Genomic DNA, 22,321 nt, shown 5'->3' with positions numbered 1-22,321 from the left:
TCTTTTTTTTTTTCTGTGCAAAAATGTGTCATGACTTTCCCAGTGACCCAATAGAATAGTTAAAAAAGACTGTTAGAATTTAACTTTGGCTATGAATAAAATATCACACATCACAGTTTGTTGAATTTTCTAATTTTTTGTCTGTTGCTGGTAGAGAAAAACATATACTTTCTAGGGGAAGTTAAACTCTCAGAAAAGAGATAAAGAGCCAGTGCTAACTCATAGTTAAGGGTCTACCTTTAACTGAGATACAATTTTTGGTCTTAGAATAATTCATGGAGACACAGTTTTTTGCTCAGCTCTGCAAGCACTGTGTCAGGTATTGCAGTCTTAGACATTTTCAGACCAAAGAGCATGCAATATGATTCCTGCCCTCAGCATCATGCAATCAGATGAACAAAGATCCTCAGTGATTTTTTTCAAGTAGGTAGCTTGGGTTGTCCAACAGGTGAATCTCATTAAGAGTGCAAAGGTGGAGAAGTTGAAATCTGGACAAATATTTTAGACAGTTGGTAGGATTTGAAGAATAGAAAAAGAAAATAGGTCAAGGTATAGAGCAGAGAAGATAAACACAGTATATTTGGTGGATGATAATAAAACCTGGCTTTGTATGATGGAGAGTGGGAAATAAAGCTGAACAAAATACAAGGAAGTGTGGAGGTAAATAACTTTGCAAGTGTGGAAGGGTATGAATGAATTTGGTCTAAAGTCCTAAAGTCTATTGCATTCCACTGCTGATGTGATTTTAAAGGAGACCTTTATAAAAGGCACTTGGAGATAAAATAGTTGGCTCTTAAATGTTTAGTAAATGGAATTTAATGCTAGGAAGAATCAGAGCTTCAGCTAGAAAATGGGGTGTTTTCTGCCTAGAGGTGACAGTTAGCTTAGGGGAGGATGAGTCATTGGAAAGCAGTACAGCATTGTTTTGGCTGGGTGCAGTGGTTATTTATTTAAGCTCTCTCTTGCTGCTGCTCCCCTTTGACATTTTTCTTGTTCAGTATATAGAGAAAAATAGCATGAGACAGCCACTCTGCTGACTCACAATTAAGATGTTTAATTTAAAATTGTTGCATTCTTTTATTTTTTGAAAATCTTACTTATTTTTCCTGAGAGAGAGAAGAGACAAGCATCCTGGCAGGTCTCATGTCACAATTCACCCCCAGTCTCAGCCAGCCAGGATTACAGGCATGCGTACATATATATGGCACATACAGACGGTCCTCAGGACAGGAATCTAGGACCTTTCCACGTGACTTTAGCATTGCAGAGCCCTGTGTCACTGCTGCACAACTGTAACTGGCCTGTATTATTTATTTCTTCTTTTCTTTTTGGGAGTTGTACTTTTTGTAAGGTTTCCTCAGAGTTAGATATGATCAATTTTATTTGCCCCACTTTGTCATGTCTGTCATCTTAAAATTAATGTCTTAATCCATTTTCTGCTGATGTAACAGAATATCACAGACTGAGTAATTTACAAACAGAAGACGTTTATATGGCTCACAATCCTGGACTCTGAGAAATCCAAGAGTATGGGCATTGACATGTGGTAAGGGCCTTCATGCTACATTATCCCATGGCACAAGGTGGAAAACAAGTAAGCTTCAAAAATGAGTGAAAAAGAGGGCTGAACTCCTGCAATAATTAACCCATTCCTACAGTAAGAGCATTAATCCATCCATGAGGGCTCCACTCTCATGACCCGATTACTTAAAGATCCCACCTCTTAATACCATTACAATGAATTTAAGTTTCAACATGACTTCTGCAGTAGACATTTAAACCAAAGCAAGTAATAGTCACAGAGATACCTTGCCATCCAGTTCAACAACTCTTTTCTGAGTATCTCTTGTGAGGGGTAACACCAAAGTAGAAAGTAGAGGAAGATGAGATGTTTGGTCTGATTGGAAAACAGAATGTATGAGCAATGTTTTAGGAGCTGAAGATTGGCGATTTAAGATCTCAATGTTGAATTAACTGGGTACTGTGAGAGTTTTGAACCCTCAGTGTTTTCAGGTTTTTAGATGGTACTGGAGAGTTACTTTTAGGAGTTTCTAGGTTTTCATATGGTACAGAGGGACATATTGGCTTGCTTATACTGTTCTGTTTGACTCAGTTACCTTCTACTTATGTTCACTTAAAGAGGTGATCAATTTCTCAAATGATCAAATAACATATTACCAAAGTATACTAAATAACTCAGAAGATTCAACACTATGAAATCCTAGTTTTAGGTACCACTTTACTGGAAAATCATAGCACAGAGTAAATGGTGTCAGATAAGGAAAATAAAACTCTTCATTATTGGCCAGGTGGACCCAGGGAATCTGTATTTCTCACCTTGATTCTAAATGCATAAGACAAAATGACATTTAGTAACATTATTTAAAGACAAAGAGGAGAATATATTTGCCATGCTCCTCAGGGATGAGTCAATTGTTATTTAGCCTGCTGTTTAATTCAGTGCCTTGTTATATCTAGATCCTTTTTGACTTGAAAAAAATAGCCCTGAGAACAATGTACATGTCATTTTAAATATTACTTTTTTTCTAGGAATCTAATTAGATAAGAAATTTTCAAACCAATCAACCAATCAGGCCAGTATCTGTATCTGACTGCTAGCATTATTCACTGTGTGAGGTGAACTGTTTCTCTCAGAGCAGCTCAAATGTCAGCTTTTCGGGAGAGAAGAGAAATGACCTCTTTTGCTGTCACACTCACTAATGCACTCCCCCTCCCTCCCTCTGTCTTTCTTTCTGAGTATGCGCATACATGGCCATGCACACACAGATGTGTGTATACACACACACACACACAGAGTACTTTAAAACAAATAGTTAAAGCCAGTGGACTGGTGAGTTGGCCTCAGTGTGAACTGAATTACCAGCCCTAGTTCTAAATTATGAATGGCCAGCATGATCATCTTTGCTGTCCCATTTGATACAGTGAAGTAGCTACCGTGGTGCTAAGCTGTCAAACACAATGATAATCATTCTCAGATAAGCAATATAGGCTTGAAAGTGGGAAGGAACCAGTGTGACAAACTAAAAAATTTGTTTGGCTATAGGGAAAATTTAGTACTTGTAACCTTTTAAGGACCCTTCTAGTCCTAATTTTCTGTAGTGTAAACCTGAACTTACAAGTCAAGTGACCAGCATTTGGAATTCCACAAGGAGATTCTAAACTAAATTCTAGCTATCCTCCCTCCATCCCCAATTTCTGATTTGATAAAAATCCTTAAGAATGCAAACAGAGAAGCTGACTACTGGACCAGATCACTGTGGGTACCGGCTTTATTTAGATAAGGTCATGTGAATGCCAGACAAAACCTGGATCAGTGCAGAGTGTTGAAATGGTGATAGTTGGCCTCAATCAGGTCACAGCTTAAGGGAGAGGACTGATGTCCACTTCTGGTCTTCAGAATCTAACGGAAATTCAGGCAGAGAAGGCCAGCACCATGGACAGCTCTCCGAAACTGTGGTGCAAAGAAACCTGGAGTTGGCATAGAAAAATTGTGTCCAAGTTCTAGGTTCACCTCTTCCTAGCTAAAAGTATTGACCGTGGACCGGTAATTTATGTACCCCTCAGTTTTTACATCTGCACTGTAGTACATCTGTTTTATGTAGTTCCCTGGGTACATACGTTAAATGATAAATTGCAATTGAAAATATGTGTCTGTGATACAAATTAAAGATGTTAATGTTGCTTTAATCAAACTTTCACTTTGGATCATTGATCTTTGTCCACCTAAGACTGTACTGATAGTGAATACTCTCATACTTCTTAAAGTATGAAACAACAGTTAAATAAACTGACAGGAGAAACCAGGATACTATAAGCAGATACACACTTTTTTGGGGGAGAGAAAGGAACTAGGATTTGTTGCATACTTTGTAGGTTCAGACACAGGATGATCATGGGCATGTCCAGCCTGCCCAGGTAGACCCAGGATATAAGCCTTGAGCCCTTCCACATGGCCCTCAGCATTTTGCAGCAGCACCCCTACTGCCTGGGTTCCCCATATCATTTTTATGACAGCTCTGTGTACTTAGCAAAGAGTAGAGAGATAAGCCCATGTAGTGTTCTTCCCCACATCATATTCCTTCTGTTACTACTAGTGGAGCGAAATGTATGGCAGCTGGTACGCAGGGACAGAGTGGTGATAGAATTCCAACTCTTGACTTTCCCAAGAATGGACTCTTCTGAAGATTTTCCTGATAGTGTAAAGCAGGAAGGAAGGTGAGAAAGAGAGAGAGGGTGAGGAACACTCCTCCCCTAGGGGTTGTCAGAACTTCCATGTCTGGGGAATGGAACCAGATATCCAGGGCCCCCTTTAGAGTGAGGTAAACTGAGCCCACTCAGGTGACCAGGCTGTGACTGGGATTGCTGGTTGGCCATGGTGGGAATCCTCTCGAGAGACCCTCAACCCAGCAGTTACTGAGGGAAATTAAAAACCATATTTGGATATCTTTGTATGGCAAGTTTATGTAATACAGTGATGTGTTAGGGAAAAGCATCTAACTACTGTGCAATTAGGGATTTTTTTTTAAAGGTTTTTGTCATAGGGTGCATGAGGTTGCGGAAAAAGAGACAGAGGATTTCTCACCACCACCACCACCCCCCCCCCCGGCGGGGGCGATGGCCACGCTGCAGTCCCTTCTCTGTCATTCTCTTCTTGGGATTTTGGGCATGCACATATATGCCCACAGCATGATTTTCAAACTGCGGGGTCCATCGCTCAAAATGCAGTCAACCATGTGGGAATCTAGCACCTTAGGCACTATACCACCTTCTGGCTCCACAATTAGGGATTTTAAGAGGATTGAAAGTCTTGTATCATTAGCATTTAGTAATTCTGTCTTTGATTAAACCAGTGTTTTTTTACATAATCCCTGCATACTTTAAAAAAATTAATGAGCTTTTTGCTGTAGGGTGCATGTGCTCACTGGAGACACAGAGAGACAGAAAGCAAGAAATCACTCCCCAGAGGCAGCCATGCTGCAATTCCTTCTCCCTATTCTCCTGTTAGGATTCTGGGCATGCATGAATATGTGCTCTGTGTGAGTTTCAAGCCTCTGGGTCTGAGTCTCAAACCATGGTCTGCCATGTGGGAGTCCAGTGCCTTAATCACTAAGCTACCTGCTGGCCCTCTCTTCATACTTTTTATTAGACTTAATTTGACTCATTATTTCAGGATACAGTATGGTATCTAATTTTTTATGAACATGAATTTTATGAACATGCTTTTATGAACATGTGGGAGATGATAGTTTACATATAGTAATTAATAAATATAAAATAACTGGTAATGGTTAATGATTGACTGGCAGAGAAATATCCTCAGAATCTTCCTATATAGTTTGTCTTATGTACATAGGAATGCAGATAGCTACACGGAGACTTAGAAGATTATTGAAATCCTTTTATCTGTAGATCAGCTGGGATGATTCTTTTTTCTCTTAATAGTTTGATAGATGCTTGTGATTATCTGTTCAATAGCCCATTAAAGAATAGGTTGAAGAAGTAGCAATTTTCTACCTAGGTAGCATCTTAGGTCCATTATCAGAGGGAAATGATTATTGTATGACGCTCCTGTCCTTTGGAACTTTCAAAAGGAAAATGTTAGTTATTAGGTAGCTATATAATGATTTACTTAATAGAAAGAACACAAGTTGAAATCAGAAGATACAAGTGCTAATTCTTACTTCAACGCTCACCAGCTGCCTGGTCTTGGTTGAAACCTTTAGAGGCACAGTTTTCTCCTGTGAAAAGGGACTCTTCACCTATGTCAGAGAATGGTTGTAAGATTACATTAAATGATGTTTTTGAAAGCACTTAAAACCTTTAACATATCTTTTTAAAAGAAAATGCTTATAATAATTCTCCGTTGTGGTTGTTTTCTGCAGAAAGTGAGTGAGAAGGTTGGAGGAGCTGAAGGAACCAAGCTAGACGATGACTTCAAGGAGATGGAAAGGGTGAGTCTTCAACATGCTGAATCTCTTTGACTTAAAATTGTCCACCATTGTGAGAGAAGAAGGGAGGAAGGCAGGGGGAAACTGTTCTCCTCTGGTATCTGTGAAGTATTTTAAAAAGTACTCTGCTTTCATTTGTATTTTAAAATGGAAAATAGGAAGTATCCCGTCTTCCCTTTGTATTGTCCTGAGAACAAAAATATCATATAATAAGTATTTGTCAAACTGATAATGACTTTGATTCCTTTTATGAAGAAGTACTCTGAAATTTCAGATTGATGTTTATTCATAGGTATTTCTTATTAAAAGATATAGTTACATACCAAGAAAACAACCAATAAATAATAAAACAGAACAACATAAAAACACCTCAGTGAAAGTGAAAAGACACAATACACTTTTCCTGGTAGATTTTTATCATTACTTTTCCAAGTAAGGACAACATGGTAGGAAGAAAAGAGATGAAAGTGATTGATGTCCCAGTTCTCAGGGGAGTTTGAGTCACTCCCTGGGTGTAGGAGACTTACTGGGATAGTGTCAGTAGAGGCAGCTGAGAAGAGTGGGGAGAACGTGGTCTTGGAGCCTGTCTCACCTTGAACCAAGTGCCACTTCCAACACTTGTTGCAAAGTCCAGTTTTTGCTCAGAGCCTTTATTTTTTAATAAATACTAATACTCAGGAGATTTTTATTAAGTATTAAAAATAATATAAATCACTAGTGTTCTGCCTAAAAGTGGCAGGTCCTCAACAAATGAGGGTGAAAGTAGTGAGCAAAGTATATAATTTTATTTATTTTCAGACATAGTTGTATTTCTCTTTTATTTATTTATTTTTCACTTTGTGGCTATTTATAGAAAATGATGTTTAGGCTTATGTTGAAGAGTATTAATTGTGCAAAGAGATGTTTTTCGTGTTAAATTGTTGGTGAGTAATGGACCTGAGAGTACGAATCCTGTACTTGAGCAGTATGTAATGATACAAGATGATGATATTTCATAGTCACATTTAAACATTAATACTTTTGAATATTATTGTAACAGAGCATTTCTTTCTTTCTATTCTGATTTTGACTTTACCAGAAATGATTTAAAAACAATTTTTTTTAAGTTCACTTGGATTCCCTTGGATTGTTTTGCCTTTTTTTTTTCTTTTTTGTTGTGTTTGCATGAAGATTCAAATAAAGAAAATTTCAAGATGCCTTTTTGCCTTGTCTTTCTCAGTTTTTCTTCTGATGAGTTTATTAATGAATTCAGCTGATAATTTGCTTTTTGGCTCCTACAGGGAAGACACATTTCAAGCAGATGATGACCACTGTGGCAAAGTTAGCGAAACATGGTGGTAGAGAAATCTAGAACAGATGAAACTCACCCAAACAGGGTGGTCACAGAAGACCTTCATGATGGTTAAGTGAAGACATGGAAGATAATAAGAGCAAAAGCCTAGTGTGTTTCCAGTAAAGGACATGGCATGTAAGCAGGCAAGAGAGAGTACTGGAGTTCCTGAAAAAAAGAGGAGTAGCTAAGAGGCAGGATTATTGTGAAATGAGACTGCATAGGGTTGACCTAGTTGGCTTACTTTGTTAAAATTTGGTGAGCCATTGCAATGGTGTTGAGAGGATAGAGACTTAATCTGATGTAGTTTTGAAAAGTGGGGCCTTTGGCAGCGTATGGGATTGGATGAAGTTATCAAAGTGGGATCCCCATGATTGACTGCTGGTAACTTTATAGGAAGAGCAGACACATGGATACATATGCTTTGCTCCCGATCTGTGCAAGCTCTTGCTCTGTGGTGCCCTTATACTACCTTGGGACTCTGAATAGAGTTCCCACCAATAAGAAGATCTTACTGTTAGGCCAGAGGCCTGGGCAGCTTGGATGTGGGGGTTGGACGTTATGACCTAGTTGGCTGATACAACTCAGAACTATCCTGTCATCAGACCTGTGCTGCACTCGGATCTAACCTGGATGTAGCACATGGGGCTGGACTCTGCACACAAGACTCTACTCTGCACACATCACCAGACGTTACGAGGCACACTAGTCTGCTCTCCCCCAAACCTTTACCATGCATGGATTGTTTCTACCTCTTAGACACTCCCCCTCCCTATACCCTTATAAAAATCGCTAGACCCTGCCCCAGTGCATGACTTCTCTGGCCCATCCCCCCCATCCTCTTTCTCTCTGTCAGACCAGTGAACCTCACCTGGGAGCGCTCCCAATAAAGGCTCTGACGTTTCTGTTGTCTTGAGTGCTTGACCCATTCCTTACACTTACCAGATACAGTCTCTTGACTTTGGACCTCCAAACCATAAACTAAATAAACTTTTATTCTTTATAAATCATGCAGTGTTGTATTCAGTTGTTAGTGATAGAAAAGCAGACTAACACATGATTATTTCAGGTAAGTTCTTGAGACACTCCTTGCTGCCGGTTGCCCGCTCATGGAGAGATACTGTTCTAGAGTTCTGAATTCCAGATGGCCATCTGGGAAGGCAGCCTCTTACACCCCGTACTTGGCAGCTATGCTCCCACTGGACTGAAATCTGCATTGGTCCCTGTGTCTCATCTCTACCAGGGTCTAAATACCACCTGATCTTCAACCAAAGCTGGTAGCCACTGGTATTCAGGGTACTGGAAATAGTATCGCACCAAGTCTTTTTCTTTTCTTTTTTAAGTGTTTGCCATAGGGTGTATGCACTTACTAGAGAGAGACAGAGAAAGAAAGAGAGAAAGGGAAAGTGAGAAATCACCTCCCAGAGTGCATGGTCATACCACAGTCCCTTCTCTATTCTCTTACCAGGATTTTGGGCATGCACATATGTGTGCCCAGTGTGTTATTCATCTCACTTGTCTGTATCTCATACCATGTTTGGCCATGTGGGATTCCAGTGCCTTAACCACCACACCACCTGCTGGTCCCTAATCTTTTCTGTAGCAAGTCTCCAGGTACAGGACATACATTGCAGAATGACTTGACTTTGACTCCTCCATTCCCTGTAACACTGCAGTTTCTCATCCCGCATTACGGACTGCCCTATGCCCTATGGGTGTTTTTTGTACCAACCCATGTCTATACCCAATGTATACCTAATGTGGGCTTTTCCCTTTCTTTTTCTGAGTGTGTGTGTGTGTGTGTGTGTGTGTGTGTGTGTGTGAGAGAGAGAGAGAGAGAGGGAAGGGAAGAGAAGAAAAGGAAACCCTCCTTAGGGTCTTTTAATGCCACATCCCCTTTATTCAGCCCTCAGGATTTGGGACCTGTGTGCATCTGGTGTGTTTTCAGGCTGACCTGGGATCTGAACTGTGATCCAGCACATAGGGCTCTAGCCTTACTGCTGTAGCTGCATCATAGTCGCTAGGGCTACATCTAGGCTTGCTTGGCACTCCCCCACCCCCACCCCTTGTCCTTTGCTCCTAGGAGAGGAACTTACAGTATGCCACATACTGTAAGATTAGGCAGGTATTTGAATTTGCACCAGGAATACAAAGAGGATGAGCAACTAAGTACCAGGAGTTACAACTTGAGTCTTGCTTCATCTGCTAGGAGTCAAAATAGTAAGCTTGGTAGTTTGTTGTCTAAGCTAAGACAAATGGACTTTGTTTCTTAAATGAGACTAGAAAGAATAGGAATTTTGAAGAATAGTGTGTCACTGAGCAACTAATTAGACCTTTGTAGACTTATTTTGCTGTACAATCCACGCCAGTTTTGCACATTAATAGAAATAAAAGAAGATCCTGCAGGTATTTTTCTACCCGCAGACTTCCCTCAGAACCTGTAGGTGAAGTGTAAGGTTTATTTCTCTTATTTCATAGAAATGTTTCTGAAGCATTTACTTTAAAATCTAGATATCTCTGCCATAAAATAGACTTGTAATTATTTAAAGAACATACCTATGGTTTGTTCTCTAAGTAAATAGAGAGATTCAGATTTCAGTGCAGTGTGGAAATTCCATTTTATGCCAGACATCTTCTGTGCCTCAATTGCAAATTTTATACTTATTACCTATGCTAAATTTACATCAAAGGTATAGTACTTCTGTGCTAATTGAAATGCACTTGTTTTGGTTTTAGAATCCCAAATCTTTTCTCTCCTGTTAATTTGTTACTCACAAAAATATTTTAGCCCACATTCTCATCCTACAGAAGACTTGATTCTCCATTGTTGGTTTTCTGATCAAGTATAGGGTAGAGAGACCTTTGTTCAGCTGTATTCTCAGAAGTGCAATTAGACAACAGAATGAAATAAATTGGAGGTCTCCGTGAAGCAGCACTACTGGGATGTAGGAGTGAATATTCCTAGAGGTTGCTTCTCTAATCAGCTGCCCCAGCCTCTCTCCTGCTGAGATGCAGTTTAATCTCCAGGTGTGTCTCTGAGCCCTGTAGCCTTCCCCTCCTAGAGCCCATTGGGTGGAATCCTGTGCTTGTGTTGCTGCAGGGACCACGCCCATAATGATTTCTCTCCTTATCTTAAGTGACTCACATGGGATTGTTTCTGTTTAGTTTTAAATGTTATCTGTTGCTCACAAGCTTTGTTAAACACAGGTTGAATTTCTTCTATGGTTGGTGCTTTGAGCATATTTGTTTTGTTTGTTTGTTTCTTTTTTTTTGGAGAGGTTTTTGCTATAGGGCGCATGTGCTTGCCAGACAGACAGAGACAGAGAGATAGAAAGCAAGAAATCACCCCCGCAGGGGGGATGGCCATGCTGCAATCCCTTCTCCTCCATTCTCCTCTCGGGATCTTGGGCACGCACGCACACACACGCGCCTGGCATGAGTTTAAGCCACTGGGTCTGGGACGCGAACCACTGTCGACCACGTGGGAGTCCAGCGACATAGCCATTATGCTAACTGCTGGTCCCAGGCATATTTGTTTTTTGAATAGCTGCTGACTTTTTGTTGTTGTTCAGAGGAAGTTCTGGAATTTAAGGGGCTTCTGGTTCCCTTTCAAATTTCCATCAGATGATGCAGTTATTCTGTGTTTTCTGTTGTGTGTTTAAATAGTTAAATTCTTTTTTTTTTTTTGGAGAGGTTTTTGTTATAGGGCATGTGTGCTTGCCAGACAGAGAGAGAGAGACATAGAGACAGAAAGCGAGAAATCACCCTCCAGAGGGGATGGTCCGCCGCAATCCCTTCTCCTTCACTCTCCTCTCGGGATCTTGGGCACACACGCACAAGCGCCCGGTGTGAGTTTTAAGACACCGAGTCCAGGATGCAAACTGCGGTCAACTACCTGGGAGTCCAGTGACATAGCCATTACGCTAACTGCTGGTTCCCTAAATAGTTAAATTCTTAATTCAGTTGAAACATCTAAATGTCTCCATGTGCATACAAAGAATATGAGGACATAATCTCTGCCTTCAAGAGCCTTTCAATTTTCAGGGGAATAAAATAGGCACATTAATCAACAGCTTTCAGGACCCTGTCCCATGACTCTGGGGAGGATTCCCATGAAATACCTTAGCGATGCCTAATTCAAGCGGAATAGGTAAGTGGAAAAAGCTTCATCACGGAGAGAATACCTGAGCTAACTCCTAAATTTTCTCTCCTTCCTGCATATATGGGTAAAGCAGAATTTCAGGCCAAGAGGCATAATACCTCTTTTTGCAGCTGAAAAATGTTCTTGGAAAGTCCTTCTATTGAAACCAGAAGAGGTTCTAGGGCTGGAGATATGTATAGGCTCTTTAATTAAAATGGAATTCTTGAAAAGCTGCCTCAAGTTTTAAGAAAAGCAAGATGTTGAAAAAGAACAGAAAGAATCTCATTTCATATGAGAGCAAGAGAGGATTGCTGGCAGCATGGGATGTGGAAAAGGCCAGTCAGAAAAAGCCCATCATCACTATCTTCATACACGTCGTCTGCCGTTGGGTGGAGAGGGGTTCAGTTCTCCCCAACGCTATGTGGGAGAACTAGAATTAATGAGTGATGCCTTAGGGAGCTAGACTTTGGCTAGTTATAAGAAAGAACTTTTGACTATTAGAGCTGTTTGGAGGGGAAAAAAGCCTGAGGAATTACTGAATTCCCTGTTTCCCTGTCATCACCCACGTTCAAACAGAGGCTACTCCCACACTTCCCAGATGTCCTGTGAAGCACACATCCCTTGTGTGTTTTGTGGCAAGTAATTCTTTTACTAAAAATGTCACTTTATAGTGATGTCACTGTTACTTGCTTTCCAGTAATCTCTCTCACATAAGAGAGAAAGGAGTAGAGTTCCAGCCAGCTTACCCAGACTAACAGTACCCCAAGGTGCCCATGCAGCGGCAGTAAAGGAGGAGGTGTGGGTCCCTGTACTGAGACCCTTAGGTGCTGGTATAGAGTTGTAGGAAGGACTGCCCCAAACATGAGTTTTAAAGGAATCTTTTTGCATAGCCTGAACTTTAGTAAGAACTAGCTTTCTCTCAATCACATATTTACAGTATATTTCAGTTTTTGCTCATTAAAGTTAATACCCAAGAAAAATGAGCTAAAATAAAAGAGGGGGAGGGTAGCCTCAGCTCAATACCTTGTTTGTTTTTGGTCTTCTATGTGCTATTTATAAGTCAGGTTTTTTGAGTTCATAAAATAACTGCTTTAAAGTAAGGCAGTTTGGGAGCAAGTACATTAACTCTTCTGAATCAACAGGGAGCTTTGAAAACATCGCTCTTAGAGCAGCCTGTGTCTCACAGTCAGACAGACTTTCCCAGAGCTCTGTTGTCATCATGTCTCTGCGACTTGTTTATTTCACTGTTCTTGTTCAAGGTTTTTAATATTTTAAATAGATATTTATAATTCTTAATAGTTGTAATTTAATTTTGCTGGTAGAAAATTTAAGAATTTGAAAAATTTTAGTGTTCTGTGATTTTTTTTCCCTAATGTTTTTGCCGTAGAGTGCGTGTGCTCCCAGGAGCGGGGTCACCTCCCTGCCCCAGGTGGGATGGATATGTTGCAGAACCCTCTTCTCCATTCTTCTCTTGAGATTTTGGGCACTCGCTCACACCCAGCATGATTTTCAAGCTGCCCAGTTCAGGACTTGAAGTGTGGTTGGCCATGTTGGAATCCAATGCCTTAGCAACCATGCCACCTGCTGGTCCTGTTTTGTAACATTTTAACCACTTGCATATAACTGTCTTCTTACATATAACCACTTTGAACTACCCATGTGCAAGTAAGTGCTTCATTCATTCATTCATTCATTTTTTATTTTTGGTTTATTTATTTATCATAGAGAACACATATATGTACATGAAAGAGAGAGACACTCTGACAGGGTCTTGTCACATTGAGATCCCCTTTACCTACCCCTCCAGCTCCTCATTATCTTGGCACACATGCATGCACCCAGTGTGTTTTTAAGACACCAGAGATCAAGCCCTCAGTGGTTTCCAGCACTGCCGTTCAGTTTACTGTCGACTGTGCCACAAGGCTGGTCCTGTTCTTTTTTTTTCTTTTTAAGGCAGGATCTCTCCATCTTGATCCTATTGGCTCATACTCCCCAGATTACTGGGGTGGCATGTGCATACAACCCTATGTGGCATTTACGTTGGGCTAGGAATTGAACCTGGCCCTCCTGTGTGGCCTCAGATTGTGGAACAGTGTCTTAGCAATGTATGCCACTTGGCTGGGCATCATCTACGAGAAGACTTTGAAAAGTCATGGAGATATAGAATTAAAATATAAAAATAGAGGCCAGCATGTGGTGCAGTAGTTAAGGGGCTGGGCTCCCACGTGGTCAACTGCGGTTCAAGTCCTGGACCTGGCGGCCTGAAGATCAAGCCAGAGACATATGTCTGGATGCCCAAAATCCCAAGAGGAGAATGGAAGAGAAGGGATTGTGGTGTGGCCAACCCCCTTGGATGGTGATTTCTCACTTTCTATCTCTCTGTCTTTCTCTGTATCTGTGGTGAGCACATGTGCCCAATGGCAAAAATCTATAAATTTTATTTATCAAAAAAAAATTATTTCTCAAAATAAGATCTATCAATTTCAAGAAACTTTTGTAAGTGAGAATACCAATTATTTGTTTTATCCCTGAAGAATTGAAGTTCCTGGGAATTTGACTCCTTCGTGTAGTCTTTCTTACATTATTAACTGAAGAAAAATGTGTGCCCTTTAAGAATTTTTTTCCAACATTAGGACACAAAATAAAGTGAGAAGAAACCAAATCAGGACTGTAAGGAGGATGCCTAATGATTTCTCATTTACGTACTCATGAAAGTGCCCTTGTTTGATGAGAGCAGTGAGCAGGAGCATTGTCTCTGCCAAAGCTTTTCTGGACGTGGTTATGCTAAAACTTTGGCTAACTTTCTCAAAATGCTCTGTCATTAGCAGGTGTTAGAATTCTTTGTCCATCCCATCTTCCCCCCACTTCCACCCCCCCCAAAAAAAAGTCCAAAAGCAAAATGCCTGGAGCATCCTGAAAACATGTTGCCAAGACCTTTGCTCTTGATTGGTCTGCTTTTCCTTTGACTGGACCACTTCCACCTCTTGGTGGCCATTGGTTGTGCTTTGCCTTCAGGATCATACTGGTAAAGCCACGTGTCATCTCCTGTTAAGAGTTCTTCAAAGGAATACTTCAGGATCTTAAATCCCACTTGTTTAAAATTTCCATTGAGAGACCAGCAGATAGCATAATGTTACGTCACTGGACTCCCATGTAGTCAGCCACAGTTCAAGTCCCAGACCCAGCAACTTAAAACTCATACTGGACCCAAAAATCCCGAGAATGGAGGAGAAGGGGCTGTGGCGTGGCCATACCCCTGCCCCCACCTCCACCCAAGGTGATTTCTCCCTTTCAGTCTCTCTGCCTCTCTGGTGAGTACACACATCACTTAGCAAACATTTCTCAAGAGAAAAAATATTAAAAATAAAATTTCCATTGAAAGGTCTGCTTTTGTCTACAGTTAATCTGGGCACAGTAATAGCAGGACACATCCAGACTTCTCACACAGGTTTATGGTTCCCAGCTTGTCTATGGCCAATACAATATATAGTTGGAAGAATTATGGACAGTGTTATTGAAGACAGAGATGATAAGAAGTTAGAAATTCTTGGCCGGGGACCAGCCCGGCATAATGGTTATGTTGCTGGACTGTCACATAGTCACTGCAGTTCAAGTCCTAGACCCAGTAACTTAAGACTCACACTGGGAGTGCATGCATGCATGCCTCAAATCCCTAGAGGTATATGGAGGAGAAGGACTTGCAGCATGGCCATCTCCCCGGGGGATGTTTTCTCGCTTTTTGTCTCTCTCTCCCTCTCCAGTGAGGGCACGTGCCTTATAGAAAAAAATCTCTCAAAAAGAAAGAAAAAAATTAATTAATTAATTAATTAATTAATTAATTCCCGGTCAGTTTCCTGCAGGCAGATGACTTCAGAGTAGCTAAAGGTTTCTGGACAATTCAGTTTTCCTCATTCTTTGTCTTTTTTTTTGGAGAGGTTTTTGCTATAGGGCATGTGCGCTTGCTAGACAGACAGAGACAGAGAGACAGAACGCGAGAAATCACCCCCCAGGGGGGATGGCCATGCTGCAATCCCATCTCTTCCATTCTCCTCTTGGGATCTTGGGGATGCACGCATATGTGCCCAGGGTGAGTTTAAGCCACCAGGTTCGAGCCTCGAACCACGGTCGACTACATGGGAGTCCAGCGACACAGCCTTTACGCTAACTGCTGGTCCCTGATTCATGATCTTGAGAACTACTTTTCTTCATAATAGCAACACTAGTTGTCTGACCTCGAGGAGCTCCCTTCCTTTCTCTAGGTTTCAGATTCACATTAAAAAAAGTAAGTCTTCGGATTAGGTGCTATTCATTTCTTCTACTAAGGTTCATTAGCTCTATCATATCATCCATCCAAATACAACCAAGACCAGGGCCTAGTGAATGAATTTGCTTAATAGCTGTTCTCCTTTTGGTGCCTCTTCCAATAAAGAAATACACAAACAAGTATATTGGATGAAATTATTTTCATAAGTAGATTTCAAGTGAAGGTTATTTTATACTCTAACCAAATAGGTTTAAACAGAGTACTTTCTACAATGGTCTTTCTTCAATGATGCCTGGAATAAATAAACAAAAGTGTTGCCTCAGGTGGCACAAAGTCTCTAAGTGTCTGTATGTTATGGGCGTTTCCCTGGGAGACTTTGATCAAGCCATAGGGGAAACTGGGATAGTTATTATTTTTATTTCCCAGCCAACTTTTTTGTTCTTTTCCTGCCAGTGGTTCATGTACTCATCAGAGAGAGAGATGAGAAAGAGCAAGGAGAAAGCCTCTCCCACCCCCATGGAGTGTGGTCATGCCACAATTCCTTTTCCTCCATTTCTCTATGACATTGTGATTTGGGATACACATACTCACATGTCCAGTGTGTTTTTTTCAAGCCACTGAGGTTGAGATTTGAACCACTATTGACCATGTGGGATCCAGCTTTCTTAACCAATAGCCATGGGCCCACACTTCTGCCTTTTAAACAAGAGAGAGAACACAGAGATTGACGAGGAGCAGGGAGGAAGGAGAAGATATAATTCTGACAGTCTCATGTCTCATTCCTATTGCTCCAGCTTCCTAGTTAGCTAGGACCCCCGGTCACTGTATCAATCTGCCTTGATTGGAACAGGAATTTTACCTGAACCCCTCAACCCATGTGGCCTCCAGCCCTTATGTGGCAGCGTCCCCCTATTTGTATTACCGTGACTAGGCCTTATTTCTACACCCCCTATTTGTTTTTCTTTATGGGAGAGAGAGAAGGAGACAAAGGGGAAAGGGTTGAGACAGAGAGAGTATTTTTAGCTGGATCTCTCCATGTTGTGATTCTTCTGCACCAGCCTCCCAGTTAGCTATAATTACAGGCACACACATCCAAACCTGGCGTGTTCAGATTGGTGTGAGAACTGAACTCAGGTCTCCTGTGTGGATTCTAGCCTGTCACGCATTGACACTACCTGTGCACCCCTACAGCTGGCTTTCTACTGATACTTCCTTCTTAAGAGTAAATCCCACTCTGGGGACCAAATCTCATTCTCTAATACTGATCTCTAGGGCCTCTGTGACTTTCTGGAGACCACTGGCTTTAGCTAAGCTTGGCTTCCATTTATAGAGGCTGAGCAGTTGGGCTCCTTATTTACATAGCTCAATGAGAAAGGATTCTGCACCTGACATAGAGTTACTTTCCACCACTTTCCTTCCTAGCTTCCTTTGGGTAGCCAGGCAGCCAGGCACCATGTGCACTACTGGCATTAGCCTTGGTAGGGAAGCCTGTGAAACTGAGGGCATGAGGTCTGATAGGTCAGCCTCCCTTTTGCCCATAGTTCTTTCTTTTTTTTTTTTTTGGAGAGGTTTTCGCTATCGGGAGTGTGCTCGCCAGACAGACAGAGACATAGAGACAGAAAGTGAGAAATCACCCCCCGGGAGGATGGTCATGCCGCAATCCCTTCTCCTCCATTCTCCTCTTGGGATCTTGGGCACGCATGCACACGCGCCCAGCGTTGAGTTTTAAGCCACCGGATCCGGGACGCGAACCGCGGTCAACTACGTGGGAGTCCAGTGACATAGCCATTACGCTAACTGCTGGTTCCCTTGCCCATAGTACTTATGGGTGAAGCTTCCACAGAATTTGATGACTTCCAAATAAAAAACAAAATTGTGTGGCAGGTGTTTTTCTCCTGATTCTGTTTGGTTGGCTACAGCTACAGGATGTTTGGATACATTTGCCATCTAATTCCTTAATCCTTGTCATATAATTAGCAAGATACCTGTGATATCTCATATCACACACATACAATGGACGTTCAATGTGTTTGTCCTTCACGCAACTTTGAATCCATTTCCCTGGCACAAAACACTCCATGACTTGAGTACATAGTGTTGGTTGAGATTTTGTTAATGATTCTAGAATCTGCATGTAGGGCAGCATGAGTTGCACATTACATGTAGGTGCAATAGATTATGGAAAACTTTCTTAGATTTGAGGGAGGAGCCCTTAAACTCCAGTAAGAAAGAAAACAAATCTTTCCTGTGGACTTCCTTGATATCAGCATTTCTACCATTAAAAATCTATTTCTTTCAGTCATATCTTTATCTCATCACAGGCTCATATCCTGGATAGGACTCATTTGTTTTCACTAGTCATTTAGCCAGTAGAGTGAATAAGGGATGGTACATGTTGATAGAAAAAGGATTTCATGGGGGGGGGTAGGGGGTGAAGAGAACACAGCAAGATGCTAAGGGCAAACACTGACCATTCAAAATTTTGCAAGGGTAGCCTTGAGCACCAAGATTTCATTTAGAATTAACCAAGAGTTCAAGAACTGCCTAAAAGTATTTGCTCAAGATTTTTATATCCTTAGGATGTTTTCAGAAGTTAAATGAAAGTTTCCCTCTATTATGTAAATAGATGTCTTTTTTTCTTTAGGGCAGTGAAACCTGCCACCATGCCTGGCCCACTGTAGGCATTAGGAAAATGCCTCTGGGGCAAAATATGACTTGTTACCTCCACCATATTTTTGTCAGAAGAGTATGAAGTGTATTTGGAAACACTTTAGGAAATTGCCAGCTTCCTCTTTGGATAAACATGCTTTACACTTCTTGGTAGCAAACTGCTGACTGCAAAGGCATTCTGTCTTCCAGCAACTCCCCAGGGTCCCCGATAGTGCAGGGCTTGTCATTGCTCCATTGCACCATCGGTCACCCTATATAGACGCGAGCAGCAACTGAGATCCTAAGGCTAATAATTTTTATCATTTCCAATATTTGTTTTTATTTCAGAAAGTGGATGTCACCAGCAGGGCTGTGATGGAAATAATGACTAAAACAATTGAATACCTTCAACCCAATCCAGGTAAGGGATCCCTCCAGGTAATTTAGTTTTCTTTGATATATGTTTTAGGTTTGTTGTATTTCTGCTTCCTCAATCTGTTTTTCTGGAGATCCAGTGACTTCATCTATATCACTTTGACTGGGGAGGGTAGTTTTTATTTATTTATTTTTAAAGAGAGATTTCCTGTTATAGGGTGCGTGTGCTCACCAGAGAGACAGAGAGAAAGACAAAGAGACAGAAAGTGAGAAATCATCCCCCCCAAGGGGGGGATGGCCACCCTGCAATCCCTTCTCTTTTGTTCTCCTGCTGGGATATTGAGCACGCGCGCGTACACACACACACACACACACACACACACGACTGGCATCAGTTTGAAGCCACTGGTTCCGGGACTGGAACTACGGTCGGCCATGTGGAGTCCAGCAACATAACATTATGCCATCTGCTGGTCCTGGGAGGAGTTTTCTAAAGTTCACATTGAAGTGACTAAAGAGGGATCTGTGGTTTTATTTGCTTGTGATGTATTGAATAGTGTGTATGGATAGTTCAGAGGACACATAATATTAGAGTAGCTACAAGCTGCCATCTATTCACTTTCAATTTCCGAAAGATGGTGAAAAAGGAAATTAGGATTGTTTTAAGATAAATATAGTCATTTCTGGTCATTGTTCCTGCTAACCTGTCACACTCTAGGACCAGGGAATTGTAGTAGAAATAACTGAGCTGTACCTTGAGAAGAGAACCAGGTAGAAATAGGGCAATCTCTGTAGGTAACAAGTGTAGCAGCCCACATCATAGATCTCTTCCTTCCATTTCTTGTATCAGTTCCTCACCTCGGGATATAAAAACTTGAGGCAATGCTGAATGTTTGTGAATCTGATGTATAAATTACTTGGGAAACTTTTTACTCTTAAGATAGTTTTTTGGGAGTTTCAGGTTGGGATTTCGTGTCTTTAGTAGTCCCAGGGAAGATAGTGCAGACAACGGCTTCAGCCCCAATAGGTTTGGATACTGAACATTCCTAGGCAAGTATCAGAAAGGGTGTGGGAGACTAGCAAAGAGGTGAGAGTGATAGTGGGTGCTGACTCCCTACTGCCCCCTGCTGCTGGCTGCAGCTTTCATTTCATCTTTCTTTACCTATGGCAGCAAAGCTGTTATTTTGGTGAACAAAATAACATTTGGGTTTTGATTGTTCATTTTATTTTTATTTCATAAAATACATTAGAGATGAGATTTGTGAGGAAGGAAATTACATAAGAAAATGTGATAAGCTGTAGGAACCAGAAATTTAACTGATATTGGGCCAGTAGTTAGTAAATTAGGCAAAGAAAAACAAAAATAAAGTTTCTAAGTTTTACCCAGAGCCTTCTTTGTAAGCTATATTCCATAGACCTGCAGAGATACATTCCTTTATATATATATATACATTTCAATTTTTAAAAGTTTATTCATTTATTTATTAAACGGAAAAGGGAAATGGGAGTGCACCCCAAAAGAGCCTTCACATCACAGTCCTCCCCCTCTCTAAGTCAGCTCGGATCACAGATACACTCATGTACACACAGAGAGGTCCTGGGACGTGAACCCAGAGCTTTTTTCATGTGCTTCCAGTTGCGCTACTGCTGTGCTACCACCTGGATTCTATTCCTTAGGATTTATACCGTTTCTGAGAAGATAACTGCTTACCCTGCTTCACCAGAAGAAATGTATAGGGGCAAGAAATTCTTACCTTCAGTTTGTAGAGAACCTTGGTCCTCTATGATTGCCTGATTTACACCTGCATTGTGCTAGTGATTCACTGTTGGGCTAAGTATAGAAAATGAGGGGAAATGCAGTATTTATTGAGCATTAGTGGATTTTCCATACAGTGCTGGTTACATACACTGTTTCATCTTTAAAAGCAATCATTTTTTCTCAGTATAAACATAAAGCACAATTGAACAATTTATACTAAAAAAGTCTAAAAATCCGTTGTAACACAAATTCTGAGTGCACCCGTTAGTTTTTCTGTGTGTAATGGAATTACGCTCTCTTGTGGGTAGGTGGATTAGGTGGAAAAATATATTCCCCCAAGTTCAGGTCCACTCAGAGCCTCAGAATGTGATCTTATTTGGGGCCAGCCTATAGTGTGATGGTTAAAGTGGATTTCACACGGCTGACTTTGCATTTTCATCCCATGTCCACCGGCTTAAGAAACACACCAGGCATGTGTACCCCAAATCCTAAAGGATGAAGAAAAGGTGGGGAAAGAATTACAGCATAGCCATGCCCCATGGTAGTAGGGGGTGCTTTTTCACTTTCTTTCTCTCCTCTCTCTCACTCTCCAGTGAGCACATGTACTCTTATGGGGAAGAAAAGTTGTTACTGTTTAGAAATAGGGTCTTTGCAGGTGTAATTATTGGGTTGTCAGAAAAGTCATTACTTTTTCTTTTTTTATGTTTTTCTATGCAAAAATGTGTGATGACTTTTCCAATGACCCAACAGTTAAGGATCTTGAGGTGAACTCATCTTTGATTTAGGGTGGACCCTAAATCCAATGACTGGTGTCCTCACAAGAAGAGGTGAGGATGCAGAGAGACCATGTGAAGTATGAGCAGAAGGTGGAGCCATGCTGTCATCATCAAGGCACAAGAGCAACCACAAGCTGGAGGGGGCAAGGGAAGATTCTCCCATAGAGCCTCCAGAAGGAAGTGGCTCTGTTGACACTGCGATTTAGACTTCTGGCCTCCTGAACTGTGAGAGCATAAGTTCTGTTGTTTTAGGCTACCCAGTCTGTGGTAATTTGAAATGGATACTCTGGAAAACTAATACAGTAGAGCAGCCTCACTTCATATGGGAAAATACAAGGACAAGAGAATTTGGGGACCTTTCCCAGGTCACAACTAGGAAAGGATCAAACCAGGGTTGCAATCCAGATCTGCTTCCCTCCTAAGCCTATGCACTTTCTGTGATACTGCCTCTGAGAAGAACGGATTCCATTTCATTTAGGGTTCCATTCACTTTCAGGGAAGGTATGAAAGTAATTCAGCAAATAAACAAGTCATGGGATTGAGATACCTCCTTTTTTTTTTTTTTTTTTTTTTGAGAGGGTTTTTTTTCACTATAGGGCGCGTGCGCTCGCCAGACAGACAGAGAGAGACATAGAGACAGAAAGCGAGAAATCACCCCCCAGGGGGGATGGTCACGCCGCAATCCCTTCTCCTCCATTCTCCTCTCGGGATCTTGGGCACGCACGCACACGCGCCCGGCATGAGTTTTAAGCCACCGGGTCTGGGACACGAACCGCCGTCGACTACGTGGGAGTCCAGCGACATAGCCATTACGCTAACTGCTGGTTCCCGAGATATTTCCTTTTTTTTGGAGACACTTCTATTTTGTTTAAAAAAAAGATTAACAGGGAGGTAATTGGGGATATTGAATTTTTTGAAGTGTCCTGTTATTAGTAGAATACTGAATGTGCTAATTAGCTGCCAATATAATGGTTTAATGACTATTTGAGAAATCAGTGGTCCTCTGCCACCAAGGAACAGTTAAGGCCACTGCCAGGCAATCTCTGGGTGGTTCCAGA

General features: G+C 41.3%; 1 protein-coding gene across 1 annotated transcript in view; it reads left to right on the top strand.

Annotated features, from left to right (window-relative positions):
- Positions 1-22,321, top strand: part of SH3GL2 (SH3 domain containing GRB2 like 2, endophilin A1) — a 165,962-nt gene that overhangs the window by 97,407 nt on the left and 46,234 nt on the right. The window contains exons 2-3 of the mRNA XM_006171178.2: positions 5,904-5,972; positions 18,702-18,774. Coding sequence (XP_006171240.2) covers positions 5,904-5,972; positions 18,702-18,774 — 142 coding nt within the window. The remainder of the gene's footprint in view (positions 1-5,903; positions 5,973-18,701; positions 18,775-22,321) is intronic.

This window comes from Tupaia chinensis, unplaced genomic scaffold (genome assembly GCF_000334495.1).
Source record: "Tupaia chinensis unplaced genomic scaffold, TupChi_1.0 Scaffold149424_1, whole genome shotgun sequence".
Lineage (NCBI taxonomy): Eukaryota > Metazoa > Chordata > Mammalia > Scandentia > Tupaiidae > Tupaia > Tupaia belangeri.
Note: the sequence above shows the minus strand (reverse complement) of the source record. Positions and strands in the feature narration are given on the sequence as shown.